General features: G+C 51.3%; 1 protein-coding gene across 1 annotated transcript in view; it reads right to left on the reverse strand.

The window, feature by feature from the left end:
• Positions 1-16,417, reverse strand: part of LOC139264168 (ubiquitin carboxyl-terminal hydrolase CYLD-like) — a 34,650-nt gene extending 18,233 nt beyond the window's left edge. Inside the window, exons 1-6 of the mRNA XM_070880254.1 lie at positions 16,228-16,417; positions 14,996-15,154; positions 11,998-12,476; positions 10,686-10,973; positions 5,736-5,845; positions 3,977-4,064 (exon numbers count right to left, since the gene is read on the reverse strand). Coding sequence (XP_070736355.1) covers positions 3,977-4,064; positions 5,736-5,845; positions 10,686-10,973; positions 11,998-12,450 — 939 coding nt within the window. The 5' untranslated portion in view covers positions 12,451-12,476; positions 14,996-15,154; positions 16,228-16,417. The remainder of the gene's footprint in view (positions 1-3,976; positions 4,065-5,735; positions 5,846-10,685; positions 10,974-11,997; positions 12,477-14,995; positions 15,155-16,227) is intronic.
• Between the last annotated feature and the right edge of the window lie 7,489 nt (positions 16,418-23,906).

The following is a 23,906-nucleotide window of genomic DNA, read 5'->3' on the forward strand; positions in this document are numbered from 1 at the left end:
GGTCTGGGTGGAGAGGATTTAGGGGGGGGCTTCAGATTGCAGGTTGGTGTGTCTGGTCATGTGGGGGGGGCGTGAAAAGCAGGTTAGATTGGGGCCTGGTTGAGGGGGGGGGAAAAGAGGGGAGGAGCAGGTTAGATTGGGCCTGGGAGGGTGGAGCTGGTTAGATTGGGCAGGGAGGGTGGGACTGGTTAGATTGGGGCCTGGGAGGGTGGGGCTGGTTAGATTGGGGCCAGGGAGGGTGGACTGGTTAGATTGGGGCCTGGGAGGGTGGGACTGGTTAGATTGGGGCCAGGGAGGGTGGGACTGGTTAGATTGGGGCCAGGGAGGGTGGGACTGGTTAGATTGGGGCCAGGGAGGGTGGGGCTGGTTAGATTGGGCCTGGGAGGGTGGGGCTGGTTAGATTGGGGCCTGGGGGGTGGAGCTGGTTAGATTGGGGCCTGGGGGGAGGAGCAGGGTTAGATTAGGGCCTGGGAGGGTGGGACTGGTTAGATTGGGGCCAGGGAGGGTGGGACTGGTTAGATTGGGGCCTGGGAGGGTGGGGCTGGTTAGATTGGGGCCTGGGAGGGTGGGGCTGGTTAGATTGGGGCCAGGGAGGGTGGGACTGGTTAGATTGGGGCCTGGGAGGGTGGGGCTGGTTAGATTGGGGCCTGGGAGGGTGGGGCTGGTTAGATGGGGCCTGGGAGGGTGGGGCTGGTTAGATTGGGGCCTGGGAGGGTGGGGCTGGTTAGATTGGGGCTGGGAGGGTGGGGCTGGTTAGATGGGGCCTGGGAGGGTGGGGCTGGTTAGATTGGGGCCTGGGAGGGTGGGGCTGGTTAGATTGGGGCCTGGGGAGTGGAGCTGGTTAGATTGGGGCCTGGGGGGTGGGGGAGGAGCAGGGTTAGATTAGGGCCTGGGAGGGTGGGGCTGTTAGATTGGGGCCTGGGAGGGTGGGGCTGGTTAGATTGGGGCCTGGGGGTGGGGCTGGTTAGATTGGGGCCTGGGAGGGTGGGGCTGGTTAGATTGGGGTCTGGGGGTGGAGCTGGTTAGATTGGGGCCTGGGGGGTGGAGCTGGTTAGATTGGGGCCTGGGGGGTGGGGGAGGAGCAGGGTTAGATTAGGGCCTGGGAGGGTGGGGCTGGTTAGATTGGGGCCTGGGAGGGTGGGGCTGGTTAGATTGGGGCCTGGGGGGTGGAGCTGTTAGATTGGGGCCTGGGAGGGTGGGGCTGGTTAGATTGGGGCCTGGGAGGGTGGAGCTGGTTAGATTGGGGCCTGGGGGGTGGAGCTGGTTAGATTGGGGCCTGGGAGGGTGGGGCTGGTTAGATTGGGCCTGGGAGGGTGGGCTGGTTAGATTGGGCCTGGGAGGGTGGGGCTGGTTAGATTGGGGCCTGGGGGAGTGGGGGGGGGCGGAGGAGCAGGGTTAGATTGGGGCCTGGAGGGTGGGGCTGGTTAGATTGGGGCCTGGGGGGGGGGGGGGGGGCTGGTTAGATTGGGGCCTGGGGGAGTGGGGGCGGAGGAGCAGAGTTAGATTGGGGCCTGGGGGGGGGGGGGGGAGGGGCGGAGGAGCAGGGTTAGATTGGGGCCGGGGGGGGGGGGGGGGGTGAGCGGAGGAGCAGGGTTAGATTGGGGCCTGGGGGAGTGGGGGGCAGTCCTGCTCCTCTTGGCCCACAGAGCACGGGAGATTGCTGGAAAGGCATTTAGCTGCGGACCGACTGTTCTCACCTCCCTTTAGCTGCGGGTTTCCCAAGCCCTGGGAAACCTGGCCCGCAGCCCAGCAATTTAAATGGCTGCTAAAATTGGAGTCACGCCGCCTAACTAGTGCATTTAAATAACTGGCGGACGCTTGAGAGCAGGTCAGTTGCCCCCCGACCTCCTCCCTCAAAGTCAGACGTTGGAGGCTGGCTGGGGTCAGGTTTCAGATTGTTGACATTTCCTTTCCAGCCCAGTACACGTCGGCACCAGCAAGTGCTTCCTCCCACTTACAGGCCTGTAACCACCAACACTACACCCCAGGGTTACACCACTCCAAATACTCTCCCAAGTACAACCCAATTCACCCACAACAGCGGTGTCTGCCTCAACCACTTCCCGTGGCAAAGCACTCCCGGCTCCAACAATGTCTCCCTGTAAAGAAATGTGTGAGGGCGGAGACTATAATTGTGCTGCTACATGTTTGCCACTCTACCACTGGACGCACCCTTCCCATCCCCCGTACAACTGGACCCACCCTTCCCATCCCCCGTACAACTGGACCCTTCCCATCCCCCGTCCAACTGGGCCCACCCTTCCCATCCCCCGTACAACTGGACCCTTCCCATCCCCCGTCCAACTGGACCCATCCCCCGTCCAACTGGGCCCACCCTTCCCATCCCCCGTACAACTGGACCCACCCTTCCCATCCCCCGTCCAACTGGACCCTTCCCACCCCTCGTCCAACTGGGCCCACCCTTCCATCCCCCGTACAACTGGACCCACCCTTCCATCCCCCGTCCAACTGGGCCCACCCTTCCCATCCCCCGTCCAACTGGGCCCACCCTTCCATCCCCCGTCCAACTGGACCCACCCTTCCCATCCCCCGTCCAACTGGACCCACCCTTCCCATCCCCCGTCCAACTGGACCCACCCTTCCCATCCCCCGTCCAACTGGACCCACCCTTCCCATCCCCCGTCCAACTGGACCCACCCTTCCCATTCCCCGTCCAACTGGACCCACCCTTCCCATCCCCCGTCCAACTGGACCCACCCTTCCACATCCCCCGTACAACTGGGCCCTTCCCATCCCCCCTACAATTGGACCCACCCTTCCCATCCCCCGTCCAACTGGACCCACCCTTCCACATCCCCCGTACAACTGGGCCCTTCCCATCCCCCCTACAATTGGACCCACCCTTCCCATCCCCCGTCCAACTGGACCCTTCCCATCCCCCGTCCAACTGGACCCTTCCCATCCCCCGTCCAACTGGACCCACCCTTCCCATCCCCCGTCCAACTGGACCCACCCTTCCCATCCCCCGTAATCTACCACTGGAGGTACCAAGCTCGTGGTCTACAGGGCTGTAGTAATACCCGCCCTCCTGTACGGCTCAGAGACATGGACCATGTGCAGTAGACACCTCAAGTCGCTGGAGAAATACCACCAACGATGCCTCCGCAAGATCCTACAAATCCCCTGGGAGGACAGACGGACCAACGTTAGCGTCCTCGACCAGGCCAACATCCCCAGCATCGAAGCACTGACCATAGTCGATCAGCTCCGCTGGGCAGGCCACATTGTCCGCATGCCTGACACAAAACTCCCAAAGCAAGCGCTCTACTCGGAACACCTTCATGGCAAATGAGCCAAAGGTGAGCAGCGGAAACGTTACAAGGACACCCTCAAAGCCTCCCTGATAAAGTGCAACATCCCCACTGACACCTGGGAGTCCCTGGCCAAAGACCGCCCTAAGTGGAGGAAGTGTATCCGGGAGGGCGCTGAGCACCTCGAGTCTCATCGCCGAGAGCATGCAGAAATCAAGCGCAGGCAGCAAACCAGTCCCACCCACCCCTTCCCTCAACGACTATCTGTCCCACCTGTGACAGGGACTGTGGTTCTCATATTGGACTGTTCAACCACCTAAGGACTCATTTTAAGAGTGGAAGCAAGTCTTCCTCGATTCCGAGGGACTGCCTATGATGATGATGACGACAATTGGACGTACCCTTCCCACGCACTCCACGACTGGACACACCGGGGTCGAAATTGCCTTCCGCCCCAAATGTTTTTTTGAAGTGTTTTCTCCGCCCACCCCATACATGGGGTGGAGAATCTGGCGATATTCAGCTCTTTAATAACATGTGTGTGTGTCGGGGCTGATATCGCGTCGGCTGGGGAAATGCTGTTCTGCCACTCCGAGTCATCAGCGCCGCACTGAAGTGTCACAACGCCCCTCCCCTTCAGTTATGGGGGGGGGAGGGGGTGGCGGGGAGGGCCGCTGCGAGCTCTGCAGCCACGTTAGTGGCACCCACTGGGCCTCCAGGCAGTGTTTCGGCCGGGCCAGCCGCCCGAAGCCCAAGGGTGGGTTCCTATAGACCTCTTCCTGTTCACTGGCACTAAATGGGGAGTCAGTGAGAAGAGGCCCCCAATTTTGCTATTGGAGCTTAGCGACCTGTTAGGCCCATCATGCTTTGCCAAAGGGAGTGCCTGAGGCAGAGGCAAAAAAATCTTTAAAGGGAAGAGGAGGAGGGCGGCACTGGGCTATGGAGAGAGAGTGGGAGACAGTGAGATTCTGACAATATTGAGACAGGGCTATGGGGACCAATGGACACTCTACACTGTCCCCATCAAACACTCCCAGGGCAGGTACAGCACGGGTTAGATACAGAGTAAAGCTCCCTCTACACTGTCCCCATCAAACACTCCCGGGGCAGGTACAGCACGGGTTAGATACAGAGTAAAGCTCCCTCTACACTGTCCCCATCAAACACTCCCAGGACAGGTACAGCACGGGTTAGACACAGAGTAAAGATCCCTCTACACTGTCCCCATCAAACACTCCCGGGGCAGGTACAGCACGGGTTAGACACAGAGTAAAGATCCCTCTACACTGTCCCCATCAAACACTCCCGGGGCAGGTACAGCACGGGTTAGACACAGAGTAAAGATCCCTCTACACTGTCCCCATCAAACACTCCCAGGACAGGTACAGCACGGGTTAGATACAGAGTAAAGATCCCTCTACACTGTCCCATCAAACACTCCCAGGACAGGTACAGCACGGGTTAGACACAGAGTAAAGATCCCTCTACACTGTCCCATCAAACATTCCCAGGTCAGGTACAGCACGGGTTAGATACAGAGTAAAGCTCCCTCTACACTGTTCCCATCAAACACTCCCGGGGCAGGTACAGCACAGGTTAGACACAGAGTAAAGCTCCCTCTACACTGTCCCATCAAACACTCCCAGGGCAGGTACAGCATGGGTCAGATACAGAGTAAAGCCCCCTCTACACTGTCCCATCAAACACTCCCATGGCAGGTACAGCATGGGTTAGATACAGAGTAAAGCTCCCTCGACACTGTCCCATCAAACACTCCCAGGGCAGGTACAGCACGGGTTAGACACAGAGTAAAGATCCCTCTACACTGTCCCCATCAAACACTCCCAGGGCAGGTACAGCACGGGTTAGACACAGAGTAAAGCTCCCTCGACACTGTCCCATCAAACACTCCCAGGGCAGGTACAGCACGGGTTAGACACAGAGTAAAGCTCCCTCTACAAACACTCCCAGGTGTAGAACAATCACAACACGAGCTACGCAAAGGATGAAGTGTTTTTAACTGGAGGTGTTGTGGTCCGAGAACCGAGGCGGAGGGGCCGCCGGGACTCGGGGGGTGGGGGGGGAGGGGAGGGGCCGAGTGGGAGGGGGAGGGGCCCACGGGTCCCGGGGAGGGGGATGGGCAGCAGCGTTTTTAAACGAGCTGAAGTTTGCGGAGGTTGGGGGATGGGCGGGCAGTGTCGGAATAGCGACCTCTCACGCCCTTCAAGGCGTCCCAAAGCGCTTTGGGACCAACGTATTACATTTGAAGTGCGCCCATTGTTGTTCCTTGGGCGAATTAATAAACAGGGGCACTTAAGTGAGCCTTGGATGCCAACGATGAGGGGCAGTGCGGACACCCTGAACCCGGGGGCACGGACCAAAGCAAGAACTCCGATGTGCCAACCCATGTCTGTCTCACAGATATCATCCGAGATCGGTTCCACCCCCCCCCCACCGCCTCACTGAGACTCACAGGTGGTGCGCTGGATGGTCCTGCTGGGTTGAAGCATGTCTTCCTTTACTACGGACTCGAGAGGCACCGTCCATTCCTGTTCTTTTCCCGTCACCGGGTCCTGCAACAGAGTGAGGCAGCCCTCAGATTGAGCACGGAGACACGGAAGAAGAATCTCGCCGATGAAAACACCGCGGCCAAGAACGAAAAGGTGAGGGAAAAGTAAGAAAGGGAACGGGGATCGAAGAGAGGGGAGTGGCAGAGGCCTACTGACCCAGGCTCCAACCCCGGGTTAGCTGGAGCAGTAGTAGAGGAGCTACAATTGGCCCGAGACACCTTTACAATAGGCAGGAGAAGCCAGGGTTCCAGTTCCCCCCATCGTTATCTCGCGCACACACAGCAAGATCCCACACAAACAGCAATCCAGATAACTGCGGAATAAATATTGGCCAAGGCACCTAGGGCTCGCCCATTCCACGGGGTCTTTTACGTCAACCCGAGAGGGAAAACTGGGCCTTGATTTAAGGTCTCATCCTAAAGTGCCAGACTATCTTTTTGTGCTCAAGTCCCTGGAGTGGGACTTGAACCCACGACCTTCTGACCGAGAGGCGAGAGTGCTACCCACTGAGCCACATGCGAAAGGCATGTGGGAGGACCATCCTTGCGTTCAAATAGTCTGCGGACACTCGGCTGCCCAGGGTCTCACCATGAAGGGGGGGAAGGGGCCCACTTGGAGGGTTCTCCGAGTCGTCAACAACTTTGGGAACAAGGGGAGGGCGCAAGCAACCAGTGGAAGATTACACAAGAACATAAGGAATAGGAGCAGGAGTAGGTCATACGGCCCCTCGAGCCTGTTCCACCATTCAATACCATCATGGCTGATCCAATCATGGACTCAGGTCCACTTTCCCACCCACTCCCCATAACCCTTCATTATTTAAGAGGCTGTCTATTTCTGTCTTATATTTATTCAATGACCCAGCTTCCACAGCTCTCTGAGACAGCAAATTCCACAGATTTACAGCCTCAGAGAAGAAATTTCTCCTCATCTCTGTTTTAAATGGGCGGCCCCTTATTCTAAGATATTCTTATTCTAAGGCCCCTCTAGTTCTCGTCACCCCATCAATGGAAACATTCTCTCTGCGTCCACCTTGTCAAGCCCCCTCATAATCTTATACGTTTCGATAAGATCACCTCTCATTCTTCTGAATTCCAATGAGTAGAGGCCCAACCTACTCAACCTTTCCTCATAAGTCAACCCCTCATCCTCAGAATCAACCTAGTGAACCTTCTTTGAACTGCCTCCAAAGCAAGTATATCCTTTCGTAAATATGGAAAGCAAAACTGCATACAGTATTCCAGGTGTGGCCTCACCAATACCCTGTATAGCTGTAGCAGGATTTCCCTGTTTTATACTCCATCCCCTTTGCAATAAAGGCCAAGATACCATTAGCCTTCCTGATCAATTGCTGTACCTGCATAATAACTTTTTGTGTTTCATGCACAAGTACCCCCAGGTCCTGCTGTACTGCGGCACTTGGCAATTTTTCTCCATTAAATAATAACTTGCTCTTTGATTTTTTTTTTTCAAAGTGCATAACCACGCACTTTCCAACATTATACTCCATCTGCCAAATTTTTGCCCACTCACTTAGCCTGTCTATGTCTTTTTGCAGGTTTGTGTGTCCTCCTCACACGTTGCTTTTCCTCCCATCTTTGGGCCGCGGGATCGACGACCGATCGCCTCCCAACAAAACGAGGCAGGGAAAGGAGAGTGAATGTTTAATCCCCTCACCAACCCCGTCAAAAATCAGCGCATGTGTTGACACCACTGTGTCAGCCAATGAGTTGGAGGCAGGGGTGGGACTTAAGGCAGGGCTCAGGACAAACAGTCTATTTTATGGCAAACAGTTTCTACGTACTGGAGAAAACAAAGCTCACGACTGAAACTATAGCATAATCTCGCGACAAAAGCAGAATTAATGGTTCAGTAGAATAAAGTTTCTGGAGAACAGTTCCATAATTCAAATTGTGCGGGTAAAGTGAACTGACAATGCGGTCTCCAGGCATGATTGACGGGGCCATTACCCAATCATCTCCAGTCTGGCCGGGACTTGTGGGTTCACTACATGCAGCCTCAAGGGTGACCAAGGCTGGGAACTCAACATCCAGGGGTATTCAATATTCAGGAAGGATAGACCGAAAGGAAAAGGAGGTGGGGTAGCATTGCTGGTTAAAGAGGAGATTAACGCAATAGTAAGGAAGGACATTAGCTTGGATGATGTGGAATCTGTATGGGTGGAGCTGCAGAACATCAAAGGGCAGAAAACGCTCGTGGGAGTTGTGTACAGACCACCAAACAGTAGTAGTGAGGTTGGGGATGGCATCAAACAGGAAATTAGGGATGCAATAAAGGTACAGCAGTTATCATGGGTGACTTTAATCTACTTATAGATTGGATTAACCAAACTGGCAGCAATACGGTGGAGGAGGATTTCCTGGAGTGTATAAGGGATGTTTTTCTAGACCAATATGTTGAGGAACCAACGAGAGAGCTGACCATCCTAGACTGGGTGATGTGTAATGAGAGAGCATTAATTAGCGATCTTGTTGTGCGAGGCCCCTTGGGGAAGAGTGACCATAATATTGTAGAATTCTTCATTAAGATGAAGAGTGACACAGTTAATTCAGAGACTAGGGTCCTGAACTTAAAGAAAGGTAACTTTGATGGTATGGGACGTGAATTGGCGAGGATAGACGGGCGAATGATACTTAAAGGGTTGACAGTGGATGGGCAATGGCAGACATTTAAAGATCACATGGATGAACTTCAACAAGTGTACATCCCTGTCTGGCGTAAAAATAAAATGGGGAAGGTGGCTCAACCGTGGCTAACAAGGGAAATTAGGGATAATGTTAAATCCAAGGAAGAGGCATATAAATTGGCCAGAAAAAGCAGCAAACCTGAGGACTGGGAGAAATTTAGAATTCAGCAGAGGAGGACTAAGGGTTTAATTAGGAGGGGGAAAATAGATTACGAGAGTAAGCTTGCAGGGAACATAAAAACTGACTGCAAAAGCTTCTATAGATATGTGAAGAGAAAAAGATTAGTGAAGACTAATGTAGGTCCCTTGCAATCAGAATCAGGTGAATTTATAATGGGGAACAAAGAAATGGCAGACCAATTGAACAAATACTTTGATTCTGTCTTCACGAAGGAAGACACAAATAACCTTCTGGAAGTACTAGGGGACCGAGGGTCTAGTGAGAAGGAGGAATTGAAGGAAATCCTTATTAGTCAGGAAATGGTGTTAGGGAAATTGATGGGATTGAAGGCCGATAAATCCCCAGGGCCTGATAGTCTGCATCCCAGAGTACTTAAGGAAGTGGCCCTAGAAATAGTGGATGCATTGGTGGTTATTTTCCAACATTCTATAGACTCTGGATCAGTTCCTATGGACTGGAGGGTAGCTAATGTAACCCCACTTTTTAAAAAAGGAGGGAGAGAGAAAATGGAATTATAGACCAGTTAGCCTGACATCAGTAGTGGGGAAAATGTTGGAATCAATTATCAAAGATATAATAGCAACGCATTTGGAAAGCAGTGACAAGATCGGTCCAAGTCAGCATGGATTTATGAAAGGGAAATCATGCTTGACAAATCTTCTAGAATTTTTTGAGGATGTAACTAGTAGAGTGGACAAGGGAGAACCAATGGATGTGGTGTATTTGGACTTTCAAAAAGCTTTTGACAAGGTCCCACACAAGAGATCAATATGCAAAATTAAAGCACATGGTATTGGGGGTAATGTACTGATGTGGATAGAGAACTGGCTGGCAGACAGGAAGGAAAGGGTAGGAATAAAAAGGTCCTTTTCAGAATGGCAGGCAGTAACTAGTGGGGTGCTGCAGGGCTCAGTGCTGGGACCCCAGCTTTTTACAATATACATTAATAATTTAGACGAAGGAATTGAGTGTAATATCTCCAAGTTTGCAGATGACACTAAGCTGGGTGGCAGTGTGAGCTGTGAGGAGGATGCTAAGAGGCTGCAGGGTGACTTGGACAGGTTATGTGAGTGGGCAAATGCATGGCAGAGGCAGTATAATGTGGATAAATGTGAGGTTATCCATTTTGGTGGCAGAAACAGGAAGGCAGAATATTATCTGAATGGTGACAGATTAATAAAAGGGGAGGTGCAACGAGACCTGGGTGTCATGGTACATCAGTCATTGAAAGTTGGCATGCAGGTACAGCAGGCAGTGAAGAAGGCAAATGGTATGTTGGCCTTCATATCGAGAAGATTTGAGTACAGAAGCAGGGAGGTCTTACTGCAGTTATACAGGGCCTTGGTGAGGCCACACCTTGAATATTGTGTTCAGTTTTGGTCTCCTAATCTGAGGAAGGACATTCTTGCTATTGAGGGAGTGCAGCAAAGGTTCACCAGACTGATTCCTGGGATGGCAATACCGACATATGAAGAAATACTGGATCGACTAAGCTTATATTCACTGGAATTTAGAAGAATGAGAGGGTATCTCAGAGAAACATATAAAATTCTGACAGGATTGGACAGGTTAGATGCAGGAAGAATGTTCCTGATGTTGGGGAAGTCCAGAACCAGGGGTCACAGTCTAAGGATAAGGGGTAAGCCATTTAGGACCAAGATGAGGTGTAACTTCTTCACTCAGAGAGTTGTGAACCTGTGGAATTCTCTACCACAGAAAGTTGTTGAGGCCAATTCACTAAATATATTCAAAAGGGAGTTAGATGTAGTCCTTACGGCCAAAGGGATCAAGGGGTATAGAGAGAAAGCAGGAATGGGGTACTGAAGTTGCATGTTCAGCCATGATCATATTGAATGGCGGTGCAGGCTCGAAGGGCCGAAGGGCCTACTCCTGCTCCTATTTCCTATGTTTCTATGTTTAACCGACGAGCAACCTTATAAAGCAGGATCACTCACCATTCCAAAACTGACAAGAACCGTCGAGTCCACCTCGCTGATCCCCACCACCGTCCCCTCCTTCAGTTCCTCTTCCACGTAAATAGACACGCGGTCCCCAGGGATCACGGGGTAATCCCCCGCTGGGGGATTGGTCTTCACACCTCTCGTGCTCGGATACTGCCCCGCGGCCCCGCTGCTCCAGCCAGCCTGAACCTTGTTGAACGCTACGAAGATGCCCCGGTCTTTCTTGCAGTGGAAGTACCGGGTTTTGCCAAATTCTCCATCGTTCTGTCCCTCTGCATCCCCCTTTGGAACAAAGAATGTGCAATATACAGTGAGGAGAAAAGATGGGTGGAAGGGAACAGGAGAGAGGGATGGATGGAGGGATGGATGGAGGGAGGGAGGGATGTAGGGAGGGAAGGAAGTTGGGAGGGAAGGAAGGAGGGATGGAAGGAAGGAGGGATGGAAGGAAGGAGGGATGGAAGGAAGGAGGGATGGAAGGAAGGAGGGATGGAAGGAAGGAAGGAGGGATGGAAGGAAGGAAGGAGGGATGGAAGGAAGGAGGGATGGAAGGAAGGAGGGATGGAAGGAAGGATGGAAGGAAGGATGGAAGGAAGGATGGAAGGAGGGATGGAAGGAGGGATGGAAGGAGGGATGGAAGGAGGGATGGAAGGAGGGATGGAAGGAGGGATGGAAGGAGGGATGGAAGGAGGGATGGAAGGAGGGATGGAAGGAGGGATGGAAGGAGGGATGGAAGGAGGGATGGAAGGAGGGATGGAAGGAGGGATGGAAGGAGGGATGGAAGGAGGGATGGAAGGAGGGAGGGCGGGCGCTACGGACGGAGGGAGGTAAGGAAGGAGGAAGGGAAGGCAGGAGGGAGGGAGGGAGGGAAGGCAGTGGGACACAAGGCATTGAAATCACCCATACTCCCACTTTGAAGGCTAATCAAGGAATTCGGGAAGTTTCTATCGAATCATGGATACCCAGGGTGGAATATAGAGAGATTTATATATAGAATAACTGATACGCAGTGTAATGTATGCACCAGTGAGCATGCTCACAGGTTTGAGAGGCTTAGCCAGTCACGTGATGTTCACAAGACTCAATAAAACCCCAGCCAGTTGGGTTCGGGGGATCCACGATGGGGCAGGTGGTTGTGAGCCTGGTGGATGAACTGGTAATGAGTAATGTGATTGGTTCATTAGCAAAGGTTCAACAACTAGTTCTGAATAGCAATGTGTTGCTGTGAATTCTTAAGCAAAGAGCCCCTGGAGCAAATACATTACAGCCAGGAGTGAGTGGACGTGGTCGTATCTTGAATGCAGCCTACCTGCAGCTCTATTCCGAAGAACGTTCCGGAAAGTGGCGGGCTGTCGCAGATGTTGCCAATGTACTTGACGATCCCGCTCAGCGACTGGCAGTTGTAGTCCACGGTGACGGGCTGGGTCACGCGGATCCGCCGCGCGCTCTCCAGGGCCTGCTTGTCCAGGTAGAGGTCGAGGCGCAGGGCGGAGGGGCTGACTGCCTGGAGTAGGCCCGCGTCCTGCTCGCTCAGCTCGCGCAGGCTACCCACCTCCAGGGCCAGGAACACATCCGCTTCCACCAAGTGCACCTTCAGCCTGAGGCCTGGCTCCAGCGGCTCACTCTGCATCTCCTTCAGGTACTCAGCCTCGGCCACGGTGGCAATGTTCCCCGCCGGGAACACCCGCTCGCTGACGGGGAGGTCCTCCATCAGAATGAAGTACAGGTACTTGGTCTCTTTCTTACTGGAGAAGAGCGACATGGCTTTTTAAATATCAGTCCCGCGACCTGAGGGGGGGAAAAAAACACAAACAATAAAAAGGAGGCGGAGGGCAGGGAATAAACAAATATTTTCTCTCGTGGATCTGTGAGACTGTCTAATCAAATGGAGAGTCCAAACACCAGCCTTCCACCGCAGGTACCCGGCTTTCAATCCAGCCCAGACCACAGGCGCGGTCAGTCTGTCTGTCTGTCAGTCTGTGTCTCCCTCTGTCTGTCTATCGGTCTGTCTCTTTCCGTCGGTCGGTCGGTCTGTCTCTCTCTCTCTCCCTCTGTCTCTCAGTCTGTCAGTGTATGTCGGTCTATGTCTCTCTCCCTCCCTCTGTCAGTCTGTCTCTGTCTCTGGATCTGTCTGTCCTTCTCTTTCCCTCTATCTGTCGGTCGCTCTCTAGCTCTCACCTCGGTAAGAATGAGTGTTCACCAGCCTTATCCCAGTAAGTTCCAGTCAGTACGTTGCCACTCAGAGCCAAAGCTGAAATCGCCCATCGGTGTGGTTACGGTGGTCAGATTGAGGTTGAGACACATGGAAGATTACCACTTTTCACTGGGCGTTGCAAAATCCTAAACATGTTTACAAAGAGCACGCCTGTGCAGTTGTTGGGGTGGAAACCTCCCGCCAATCGCTAGAGCACAACAGGGGCACCTCGCCCCCACCAGCACCTCCTGGCGCCCGAGAATCAGCAATCACCCAGTGGACTCAGTCAGACAATTGGTCCTCGTGCCCGGCTCTCCTGCGATGCTGGCACTGGTTGCCTGACTTGAGCTGCCCTGGGGGCATTAAGAATCAACCACACAGGCTGGAACTGGAGTCACTTGTGGGCCAGCCCGGGTAGGGCGGCAGGTTCCCTTCCCCCAGAGGGACATTAGTGAACCAGTTTGTTTCATGGTCACTTTTCTGGTTCCGACCCCGACATTACCAGACTCAATCGATTCAGTTCCACTACTTTTGTCAAAGACCATGAGCATGTATATCAGCCGTGGCTCAGCGAGGGGGCACCCTTGCCTCGGAGTCACAAGATCGGGGTTTCGAGTCACACTCCGGGGACTTGAACACAAAAATCCAGGCTGATGCTCTCTGCTGCACTGTCGGAGGTGCTGTCTTTCGGATGAGACGTTAAACTGAGGCCCCGTCTGCTCCCTCAGGTGGGCGTAAAAGATCCCACGGCACTATTTCGAAGAAGAGCAGGGGAGTTCTCCCCGGTGTCCTGGCCAATATTTATTCCTCAACCAACATCACTAAAACAGATGATCTGGTCATTATCACATTGCTGTGAAAGGACTTCATTGGCAGTAATACATTGGGACCTTGTAAAAAGAGCTATGCGGTAGCCAATTTGCACACAGCAAGCTCCCCCAACAATGTTACAATGACCAGATAATCTGTTTTAGTGATGCAAATCTTTCTTTCTTTATAACCTCCCCTCCTTTAAAGACATCTTAAAGGATGCGAGGTTATAAAGAAAGATTTTAAGACCAAAGCTAATAGTCACCCGGCCTAATATCTCCTCCTTTGGCTCGGTGTCAATTCTTGTGAATGCTAACGCTCCTGTGAAGCACCTTGGGACGTCTCCCCATTTTATAGACGCTATATAAATGCAAGCTGATGTTGTTGAGCTGCAGTCTATAAAAACAGAGTGGTTAATATTCAGCATTTTTCCGGTTGGAACTCTCTCCAGGCAGCTATATATAAAAAATATAAGTGGAAATATAAATAGAAAGTGCTGAGGTTGTGCTGGAGGGCACTCAGCATCTGTCAGAGGTTTATCGGTTAGGGGCGGGAGCCTCTCCTAATTGAAGGTTCCTCGTCAGTCCCACGGGAATATGGCGATTGTGGAATCTAAATTACAACAGTGACTACACGTCATGGGGCCCTGAAGCAATGAACGGCTCTGTATAACTGCAAGTCCGTTCTCTAATATACAAAATAAAGCAAGTACACCTTGGATAAATCCATTCACGGAAAAAAATTACAGGGCTACGGAGAAAGGGCAATTGGACAGCTCTGCCAAAGCGCCGGAACAGGCACGATGGGCCGAATAGCCTCCTTCGTGCTGTATCATTCTATGAGAGGTGGGCACCGCAGGGACTGGAGTGCATCATCGCCCCCGGCAACCAAATTTTAATTTGAATTAAGTTTACTGTCAAAAGTTTTATTGTGTCTGTAAGTACTCTAGTAATGACTCCACGAGACAAGGTATTGTACTTGAACTGTGGTGACCGTAGTGCATTTATTACAGCTCCCGAGTGATACCTGGTTACCTGCCGTGTACAAGTGACCCCTAGGTCTCCACCAGTTGCACCCTCTGGTGGTGCAAGCATTTGTATACAGTGTGAAGGTACATCCTTCTTATGTAACTGTACATTGAGTGTACAGGGAGTATACTTATATTATACATACACAAGTTTAATATGTCGGTTTTAGTGCCTCCCTTTAATAAGGGGGCATTTGATTTATGGTTTCAACTTAAAATAGTTGTATCATTCTATAATTCTAAGTACGCATTTACATCAGTGATTAACACTCTTACCTCAGAGTCAGAAGGTCGTGGGTTCAAGTCCCACTCCAGAGATTTCAGCACCAAATCCAGACCGATGCTCCCAGTGCTGCACTATCGCAAGTGACGTCTTTCGGACAAGACGTTAAACCCCGTCTGCTCTCTCAGGTGAATGTATATTATCCCACGGCACTATTTGAAGACAAGCAGATTGAGTTCTCCCCGGTATCCTGGCCAATATTTATCCCTAAAACAGATTATCACATTGCTATTTCTGGGATGTTGCATTTTATCGAGGCGGCTTTGAGGGTATCCTTGAAACGTTTCCTCTGCCCACCTGGGGCTCGTTTGCCGTGGAGGGGTTCCGAGTAGAGCGCTTGCTTTGGGAGTCTCGTGTCTGGCATGTGGACAATGTGGCCTGCCCAGCGGAGCTGATCAAGTGTGGTCAGTGCTTCGATGCTGGGGATGTTGGCCTGGTTGAGGACGCTAACGTTGGTGCGTCTGCCCTCCCAGAGGATCCTCAAAGCCTCCCTGATAAAATGTAACATCCCCACTGACACCTGGGAGTCCCTGACCAAAGACCGCCCTAAGTGGAGGAGGTGCATCCGGGAGGGCGCTGAGCACCTCGAGTCTCGTCGCCGAGAGCATGCAGAAATCAAGTACCAGCTGCGGAAGGAGCGTGCGGCAAACCTGTCCCACCCACCCTTTCCCTCAACCACTGTCTATCCCATCTGTGACAGAGACTGTAATTCCTGTATTGGACTGTACAGTCATCTGAGAACTCATTTTTAGAGTGGAAGCAAGTCTCGATTTCAAGGGACTGCCTGTGATGATGGTTTCTGGGACCTTGCTGTGTGCAAATTGGCTGCCGTGTTTCCTACTTCAAAAAATATTTAATCGGCTGTGAAGCGCTTTGGGAAGTCCTGAGGTGAAAGGTCCTATATATAATATATAAAATATTAATAAATGCATATAACAGCACAGAAAGAGACCATTCAGCCCATCGTGCCTGTGCCGGCTCTTTGAAAGAGCGATCCAGTTAGACCCACTCTCCTGCTCTTTCCCCACAGCCCAGCAAATATTCTCCCCTTAAACTATTTCTCCAATTCCCTTTTGAAAGTTACTATTTGAATCTGGTTCCACCGTCCTTTCAGGCAGCGCGTTCCGGATCACAACAATTTGCATGCAAAATAAATCTAAACAAAGATAGAGTTTAAAGAGCGAAAGGAAACTGAAAGTGTTGTTTTGCTGTAACACAGACTGACCTGGGCGAGGAACAGTGCCCGTGGTGCTGACACTGACACGGTGCCGCCGGCTCTGCTCTCACTTTGTATCCCTGGCCAGGTACAGGGAGCGGGGAGCGGCGCCCCGCTCGGGATTTAATCTTCAGATGTTTACTTCTCGCTTCCTGCTGCACCGCCGGCTCTCTCGCTGCTTCCGCCTTTGGAAGGGATTTAAAACGCCACACGTCCCAGGGCTGCAGATAGGGTGAGGATCTCCCTCTGTAGGTCGGAGGACTAAGATACTGATACAGGAACCCAAACAAACCCCACACCACCCCTTCATCTCCTTATCCCTTCATCTCCCCATCCCTTCATCCCTCCATCCCCATCACTCCATCTCTTCATCACCCCATCTCCTCATCACCCCATTCTCACCATCGCTTCGTTACCCCATCTCTTCATCACTCCATCCCTTCATCTCCCCATCTCTTCATCATCCCATTCTCCCCATCCCTTCATCACCCTATCTCCTCATCACCCCATTCTCACCATCTCTTCGTTACCCCATCCCTTCATCTCTTCATCACTCCATCTCTTCATCTCCCCATCCCTTCATCTCCACATCCCTTCATCTCCCCATCTCTTCATCTCCCCATCTCTTCATCATCCCATTCTCCCCATCCCTTCATCACTCCATCCCTTCATCATCCCATTCTCCCCATCCCTTCATCACCCCATCTCCTCATCACCCCATTCTCACCATCTCTTCGTTACCCCATCACCCCATCCCTTCATCACTCCATCCCTTCAGCACCCCATCCCTTCATCACCCCATCTCTTCATCTCCCACTCCATCCCTTCATTTTTTTATTAGTTCATGGGATGTGGGCGTCGCTGGCAAGGTCAGCATTTATTGCTCATTCCTAATTGCCCTCGAGAAGGTGGTGGTGAGCTGCCTTCTTGAACCGCTGCAGTCCACAGTGCTGTTAGGGAGGGAGCTCCAGGATTTTGACCCAGCAACGAAGGAACAGCGATAGATTTCCAAGTCAGGATGGTGTGTAACTTGGGAGGGGAACGTGGAGGTGATGGTGTTCCCATGTGCCTGATGCCCTTGTCCTTCTAGGTGGTAGAGTTCGCGGGTTTGGGAGATGCTGCCGAAGGAGCCTTGGCGAGTTGCTGCAGTCCATCGTATGGATGGTACACACTGCAGCCACGGTGCGCCGGTGGTGGAGGGAGTGAATGTTTAAGGTGGTGGATGGGGTGCCAATCAAGCGGGCTGCTTTGTCCTGGATGGTGTCGAGCTTGGGGAGTCAGGAGGTGATACACTTGCTACAGAATACCCAGCCTCTGACCTGCTCTTGTAGCCACAGTATTTATGTGGCTGGTCCAGTTAAGTTTCTGATCAATGGTGACCCCCAGGATGTTGATGGTGGATTTGGCGATGCCAATGGTGTTGATTGTCAAGGGGCAGTGGTTAGACTCTTGCTTGTTTGAGATGGTCATTGCCTGGCACTTGTGTAACGTGAATGTTACCCGCCACTTACCAGCCCAAGCCTGAATGTCATCCAGGTCATGCTGCATGTGGGCATAGACTGCCCCATTATCTGAGGAATGGAACTGAACACTGTAATCATCAGCGAACATCCCCACTTCTGACCTAATGATGGAGGAAAGGTCATTGATGAAGCAGCTGAAGCTGGTTAGGCCTAGGACACTGCCCTGAGGAACCCCTGCAGAAATATCCTGGGGCTGAGATGATTGACCTCCAAACCATCACAACCAGCTTTCTTTGTGCTACGAATGACTCCAGCCAGTGGAGAGTTTTGACCCTTATTCCCCCATCCCGTCTCTTCATCACCCTACCCCTTCATCACCCAACTCATCTATTTATTTCACACCTCATCTATTTATCATGCACCGTATCTACTTACCTGTCCACGTGTCCTGGTTTGCCCCCTCCCCTCCCTCCGCCCCGCCCGGTACCATGCCCCAGCGTTATTTGGAATGTATAACTGGTCTCAGTATACCTGGGTGTGGGAGGGAATTGCAAAGCTAGGGTTCCCATCCCTGATTATAACACAGCTCCCAGGAGTGCACGCGTGACTGCCAGGCCTTGTTTGGGCTATTCTTCTGCCTGTCGACAACCCCGTCCCCACGCACTCGACCTCATCCGCCCCCCCCCCCCCCCCCCGCCTCAGTCACCATTCCAGCTCCAACCTTCTCTAAGCCCCCCAGCTCCACCCAATTTCACCTGTAGCTCTTCCCCCACATCCACCCAGCCTGGTTTCCGTCCCACCCACACTGCTGAGGTCACTACTGGTGAAAATCAGATTAACATCCCGAGTAATCCACCCCCCACTGTGTGTTAACCCTGCTCATCCCTCTCGAACTCTGCAGTGACCACTCCCATCCTACCCTCCCCCCCCTCTGTTCGCTCACTCACCTTGATGGTACTGTTGCATGGCTGCATTCTTCCCCTACCCCAGCGAAGCCAGCACTTCTCCTGCACCGACTTCTCCTCCTCTGCCCCTTACGTTTGCCTCAAGCGGGCCATAGTTCCATCCTTGGCCTCCTCCTGTTCCTAGGTGACTTTATCCAGAAACAGTCTGTCGCCTTGCACAGTACATCAACACATGGCTTCCTTCAAAGAAAATTCTCCCCGGTGTCCTGGCGATTATTTATTTCCCAATCAACATCACCATGAAACAGACTATCTGGTCATTTATCACATTGGTGTTTGTGGGATCTTGCTGTGCGCAAATTGACTGCCGCGTATCCCACAGTGACCACACTTCAAAAGTACTTCATTGGCTGTGAAGTTCATTGATACATCCTGAGGTTGCGGAAGGAACTCTATAAATGCAAGTCCTTTTTTAAAAGCTAACATTGCATTAGCCTTTCTGATTAATATCCGTGCACTAGCAGTTGGTAATTTTTTTGTTATACAAATAATTTCTTTACCCAGAGAGTGGGCAGAATGTGGAACTCGCTACCACAAGGAGTGGTTGAGGCGAATAGTATAGATGCTGTTAAGGGGAACCTGGGTAAACACAAGGGAGAAAGGAATAGAAGGATGTGCTGACAGGGTGACGAGAAGAGAATCATAGAACCATAGAAATTTACAGCACGGAAGGAGGCCATTTCGGCCCATCGTGTCCGTGCCGGCCGACCAAGAGCTATCCAGCCTAATCCCACTTTCCAGTTCTTGGTCCGTGGCCTTATAGGTTACGGCACTTCAAGTGCACATCCAAGTACTTTTTAAATGTGGTGAGGGTTTCTGCCTCTACTACCCTTTCAGGCAGTGAGTTCCAGACCTCCATCATCCTCTGTGAAGAAATTTCCCCTCATATCTCCTCTAAACCTCCCCCAATTACTTTAAATCTATGCCCCCTGGTTGTCGACCCCTCTGGCAAGGGAAACAGGTCCTTCCCATCCACTCTATCCAGGCCCCTCATAATTTTATACCCCTCTGTTCCAAATAAAACAGACCCAGCATCTCCAATCTTTCCTCATCGTCAAAATTCCCCAGTCCAGGCAAAATTCTTGTAAATCTCCTCTGCACCCTTTCCAGCGCAATCACATCTTTCCTGTAATGTGGTGACCAGAACTGCACACAGTACTCCAGCTGCGGCCTAACCAGTGTTTTATACAGTTCAAGCATAACTCCCCTGCTCTTGTATTCCATGCCTCAGCTAATAAAGGCAAGTATAGGTTGCGCGTCCGAAATCCGGAGTTAGGAAATGTTCCGGAATGCGGACCCGTCCGTGGCGGGGTTGTCCAGAAACCGGAAAATATTCCAAAATCCGGACTCCCCCCGCCTCAGCCGCCTGACTTCCCCAGGTCTCGGCCTCCCCACACGCCGACCTCTCCCGAACTCCGACCCCCCCCCCTTACACCGGCCGCCCGACCTCCCCAGGCCTCGGACACCCTCTCGGCCGCCCAAACTCCGACCTCGCCCGAACTTCAGCCACCTGACCACCCCCACCCCCTGCCTCGGCCGCCCAAACTCCGACCTCGCCCGAACTCAAATCTCGTCCGACCCCCCCCCCACCCCACCCCCCCTTACCTCAGCTGCCCGACCTCCCCAGGCCTTGGATCCTCGCCTCGGCTGCCTGACCTCCGACCTTGCACAAGCTCCAACCTCGCCCGACCGACCCATCGCACCCTCCTACCTACCTCGGCCTGGGCGTTTCCAGATTCGGGATGTCGGAAAGACTTTCTGAAATCCGGAAATAACTAAAATCCGGAACAGCCTCGGTCCCAAGGTTTCCAAACGGTACACCTGTATTTTATATGCCTTCTTCACCACCTTATCTACCTGGCCTGCTATCTTCAGGGATCTGTGGACCTGCACTCCGAGGTCCCTTTGTTCCTCTACACTTCTCAGTATCCTACCATTTAATGTGTATTCCCTTGCCTTGTCAGACCTCCCCAAATGCATTACCTCACACTTCTCTGAATTGAATTCCATTTGCCACTGTTCTGCCCACCTGACCAGTTACTTGATATCTTCCTGCAGTCTGCAGCTTTCTTCTTCATTATCCTATTTTAGTGTCATCTGCAAACTTCTTAATCATAGCCCCAACATTTAAGTCCAAGTCATTGATATATACCACAAAAGGCAAGGGACCCAGCACTGAGCCCTGTGGAACCCCACTTGATACATCATTCCAGTCACAAAAACACCCAGCAACCATTACCCTTTGCTTCCTGCCTCTGAGCCAATTTTGGATCCAACTTGTCACTTTGCCCTTGATCCTATGGGCTATTACTTTCGTGATCAATCTGCCATGTGGGACCTTATCAAAAGCTTTGCTAAAATACATATACAGTACATCACATGCACTGCCCTCATCAACACCCCCTGGTTATCTCCTCGCAAAATTCAATCAACTTAGTCAGACACGACCTTCCCTTAACAAATCCATGCTGACTATCCTTGATTAATCCATGTCTTTCCAAATGAAGATTTATCCGGTCCGTCAGAATTTTTTCCAATAATTTTCCCACCAACGAGGTTAGGCTGACTGGCCTGTAATTACTGTGTACAGTTTTGGTCTCCTAATCTGAGGAAGGACATTCTTGCTATTGAGGGAGTGCAGCGAAGGTTCACCAGACTGATTCCCGGAATGGCAGGACTGACATATGAAGAAAGACTGGATCGACTAGGCTTATATTCACTGGAGTTTAGAAGAATGAGAGGGGATAGAAACATATAAAATTCTGACGGGACTGGACAGGTTAGATGCAGAATTTTTTTTTCCTGATGTTGGGGAAGTCCAGAACCAGGGGTCACAGTCTAAGGATAAGGGGTAAGCCATTTAGGACGAATATGAGGAGAAACTTCTTCACTCAGAGAATTGTGAACCTGTGGAATTCTCTACCACAGAAAGTTGTTGAGGCCAGTTCGTTAGATATATTCAAAAGGGAGTTAGATATGGCCCTTACGGCTAAAGAGATCAAGGGGTATGGAGAGAAAGCAGGAATGGGGTACTGAGGTGAATGATCAGCCATGATCATATTGAATGGCCGAAGGGCCGAATAGCCTACTCCTGCACCTACTTTTTATGTTTCTATGTTACTCGGTCTATCCCTTTCTCCCTTTTTAAACAAAGGTACAACATTAGCAGTCCTCTGTAGCCAGAGAGGACTGGAAAATGATGGTCAGAGCCTCTGCTATTTCCTCTTTTGCTTCTCTTAACAGCCTGGGATAAAGTTCATCTGGGCCTGGGGATTTATCCACTTTCAAAGCTGCTAAGTCCCTTAATACTTCCTCTCTCACTATGTTTATCTCATCTAATATTTCACACTCCTCCTCCCTCATTGCAAAGTCTGCATCGCCCCTCTCTTTTGTGAAGTATTCGTTAAGAATCATACCCACGTCTTCCGCCTCAACACACAGATTTCCTTTATGGTCTCTAATAGGCCCCACACTTTCTCTAGTTATCCTCTTGCTCTTAATGTATTAATAATACATCTTTAGGTTTTCCCTGATTTTACTTGACAACATTCTTTAATGCTCTCTCTTTGCATTCCTGATATATTTTTTAATTGCATCCCTGCACTTATACTCCTCGAGAGTTTTTGCAGTGTTGAGTTCTTGGTATCTGTCATACGCTTCCCTTTTTTTCTTTATCTTACTCTGTATGTCCCTTGACATCCAGGGGGCTCTAGATTTGTTAGCCCCGCCCTTTTTTTTAAGGGAACATACTTGCTCTGTACCCTCAAGATCTCCTCCGTGAATGCCTCCCACTGCTCTGACACTGATTTACCATCAAGTAGCCGTTTCCAGTCCACTTTGACCAAATCCCATCTCAGCTCAGTAAAATTGGCTTTACCCCAATTGAGAAATGTTATTCCTGGTCCCCCTTTGTCCTTTTCCATAATGTAGTATCCCTGCACCTTACTACAAACTCACACGAGGCATGGATATATCCGACACGGTCACTCTGTGACCTTCATCTTTATTGCCAGGACCAAGGAGTGTGGACCCTGGGTGGGACCTCCCCTTTTATACCTGGAAACCCAGGTGAGGAGTGTCTCCCGCAAGTTCACCCCCTGTGGTCAGGATGTGCATTTCTAGGGTACAGGTACAGTGTACATGAGTTAGAGTTACATGACTATGTCATTGCAAGATGGTTAAATACATGACACACAACTACCCTAAATCTAACTGAATTATGATCACTAGCACCAAAATGCTCTTCCACTGATACCCCTTCCTAGAATCATAGAAATTTACAGCACGGAAGGAGGCCATTTCGACCCATCGTGTCCCCAAGAGCTATCCAGCCTAATCCCACTTTCCAGCTCTTGGTCCGTAACCCTGTAGGTTACGGCACTTCAAGTGTACATCCAAGTATTTTTTAAATGCTACGAGGGTTTCTGCCTCTACCACCCTTTCAGGCAGTGAGTTCTTGACCCCCACCATCCTGAAAACATTTCCCCTCAAATCCCCTCCAAATCTCCCCAATTACTCTAAATCTATGCCCCCTGGTTATTGACCCCTCTGCTGAGGGAAATAGGTCCTTCCTATCCACACTATCTAGGCCCCTCATAATTTTATACACCTCAATAAGGTCTCCCTTCAGCCTCCTCTGTTCCAAAGAAAACAAACCCAGCCTATCCAATCTTTCCTCATAGCTAAAATGTTCCAGTCCAGGCAACATCCTCGTAAATCTCCTCTGTACCCTCTCTAGTGCAATCACATCTTTCCTGTAATGTGGTGACCAGAACTGCACGCAGTACTCCAGCTGTGGCCTAACTAGTGTTTTATACAGTTCAAGCATAACCCTCCCTGCTCTTGTATTCCATGCCTTGGCTAAGAAAGGCAAATATTCAATATGCCTTCTTAACCACCTTATCTACCTGGCCTGCTACCTTCAGGGATCTGTGGACATGCACTCCAAGGTCCCTTTAATCCTCCACACTTCTCAGTGTCGTACCATTTATTGTGTATTCCCTTGCCTTGTTACACCTCCCCAAATGCATTACCTAACACTTCTCTGGATTGAATTCCAGTTGCCACTGTTCTGCCCACCTGACCAGTCCATCGATATCTTCCTACAGTCCGCAGCTTTCTTCTTCATTATCAACCACACAGCCGATTTTAGTATCATCTGCAAACTTCTCAATCATACTTATAAGGGGTGGGAGTAGGCTTGTGTTGAGTGTAAACACCGGCATGGACAGGTTGGGCTGAATGGCCTGTTTCTGTGCTG

This window comes from Pristiophorus japonicus, chromosome 5 (assembly GCF_044704955.1).
Source record: "Pristiophorus japonicus isolate sPriJap1 chromosome 5, sPriJap1.hap1, whole genome shotgun sequence".
Lineage (NCBI taxonomy): Eukaryota > Metazoa > Chordata > Chondrichthyes > Pristiophoridae > Pristiophorus > Pristiophorus japonicus.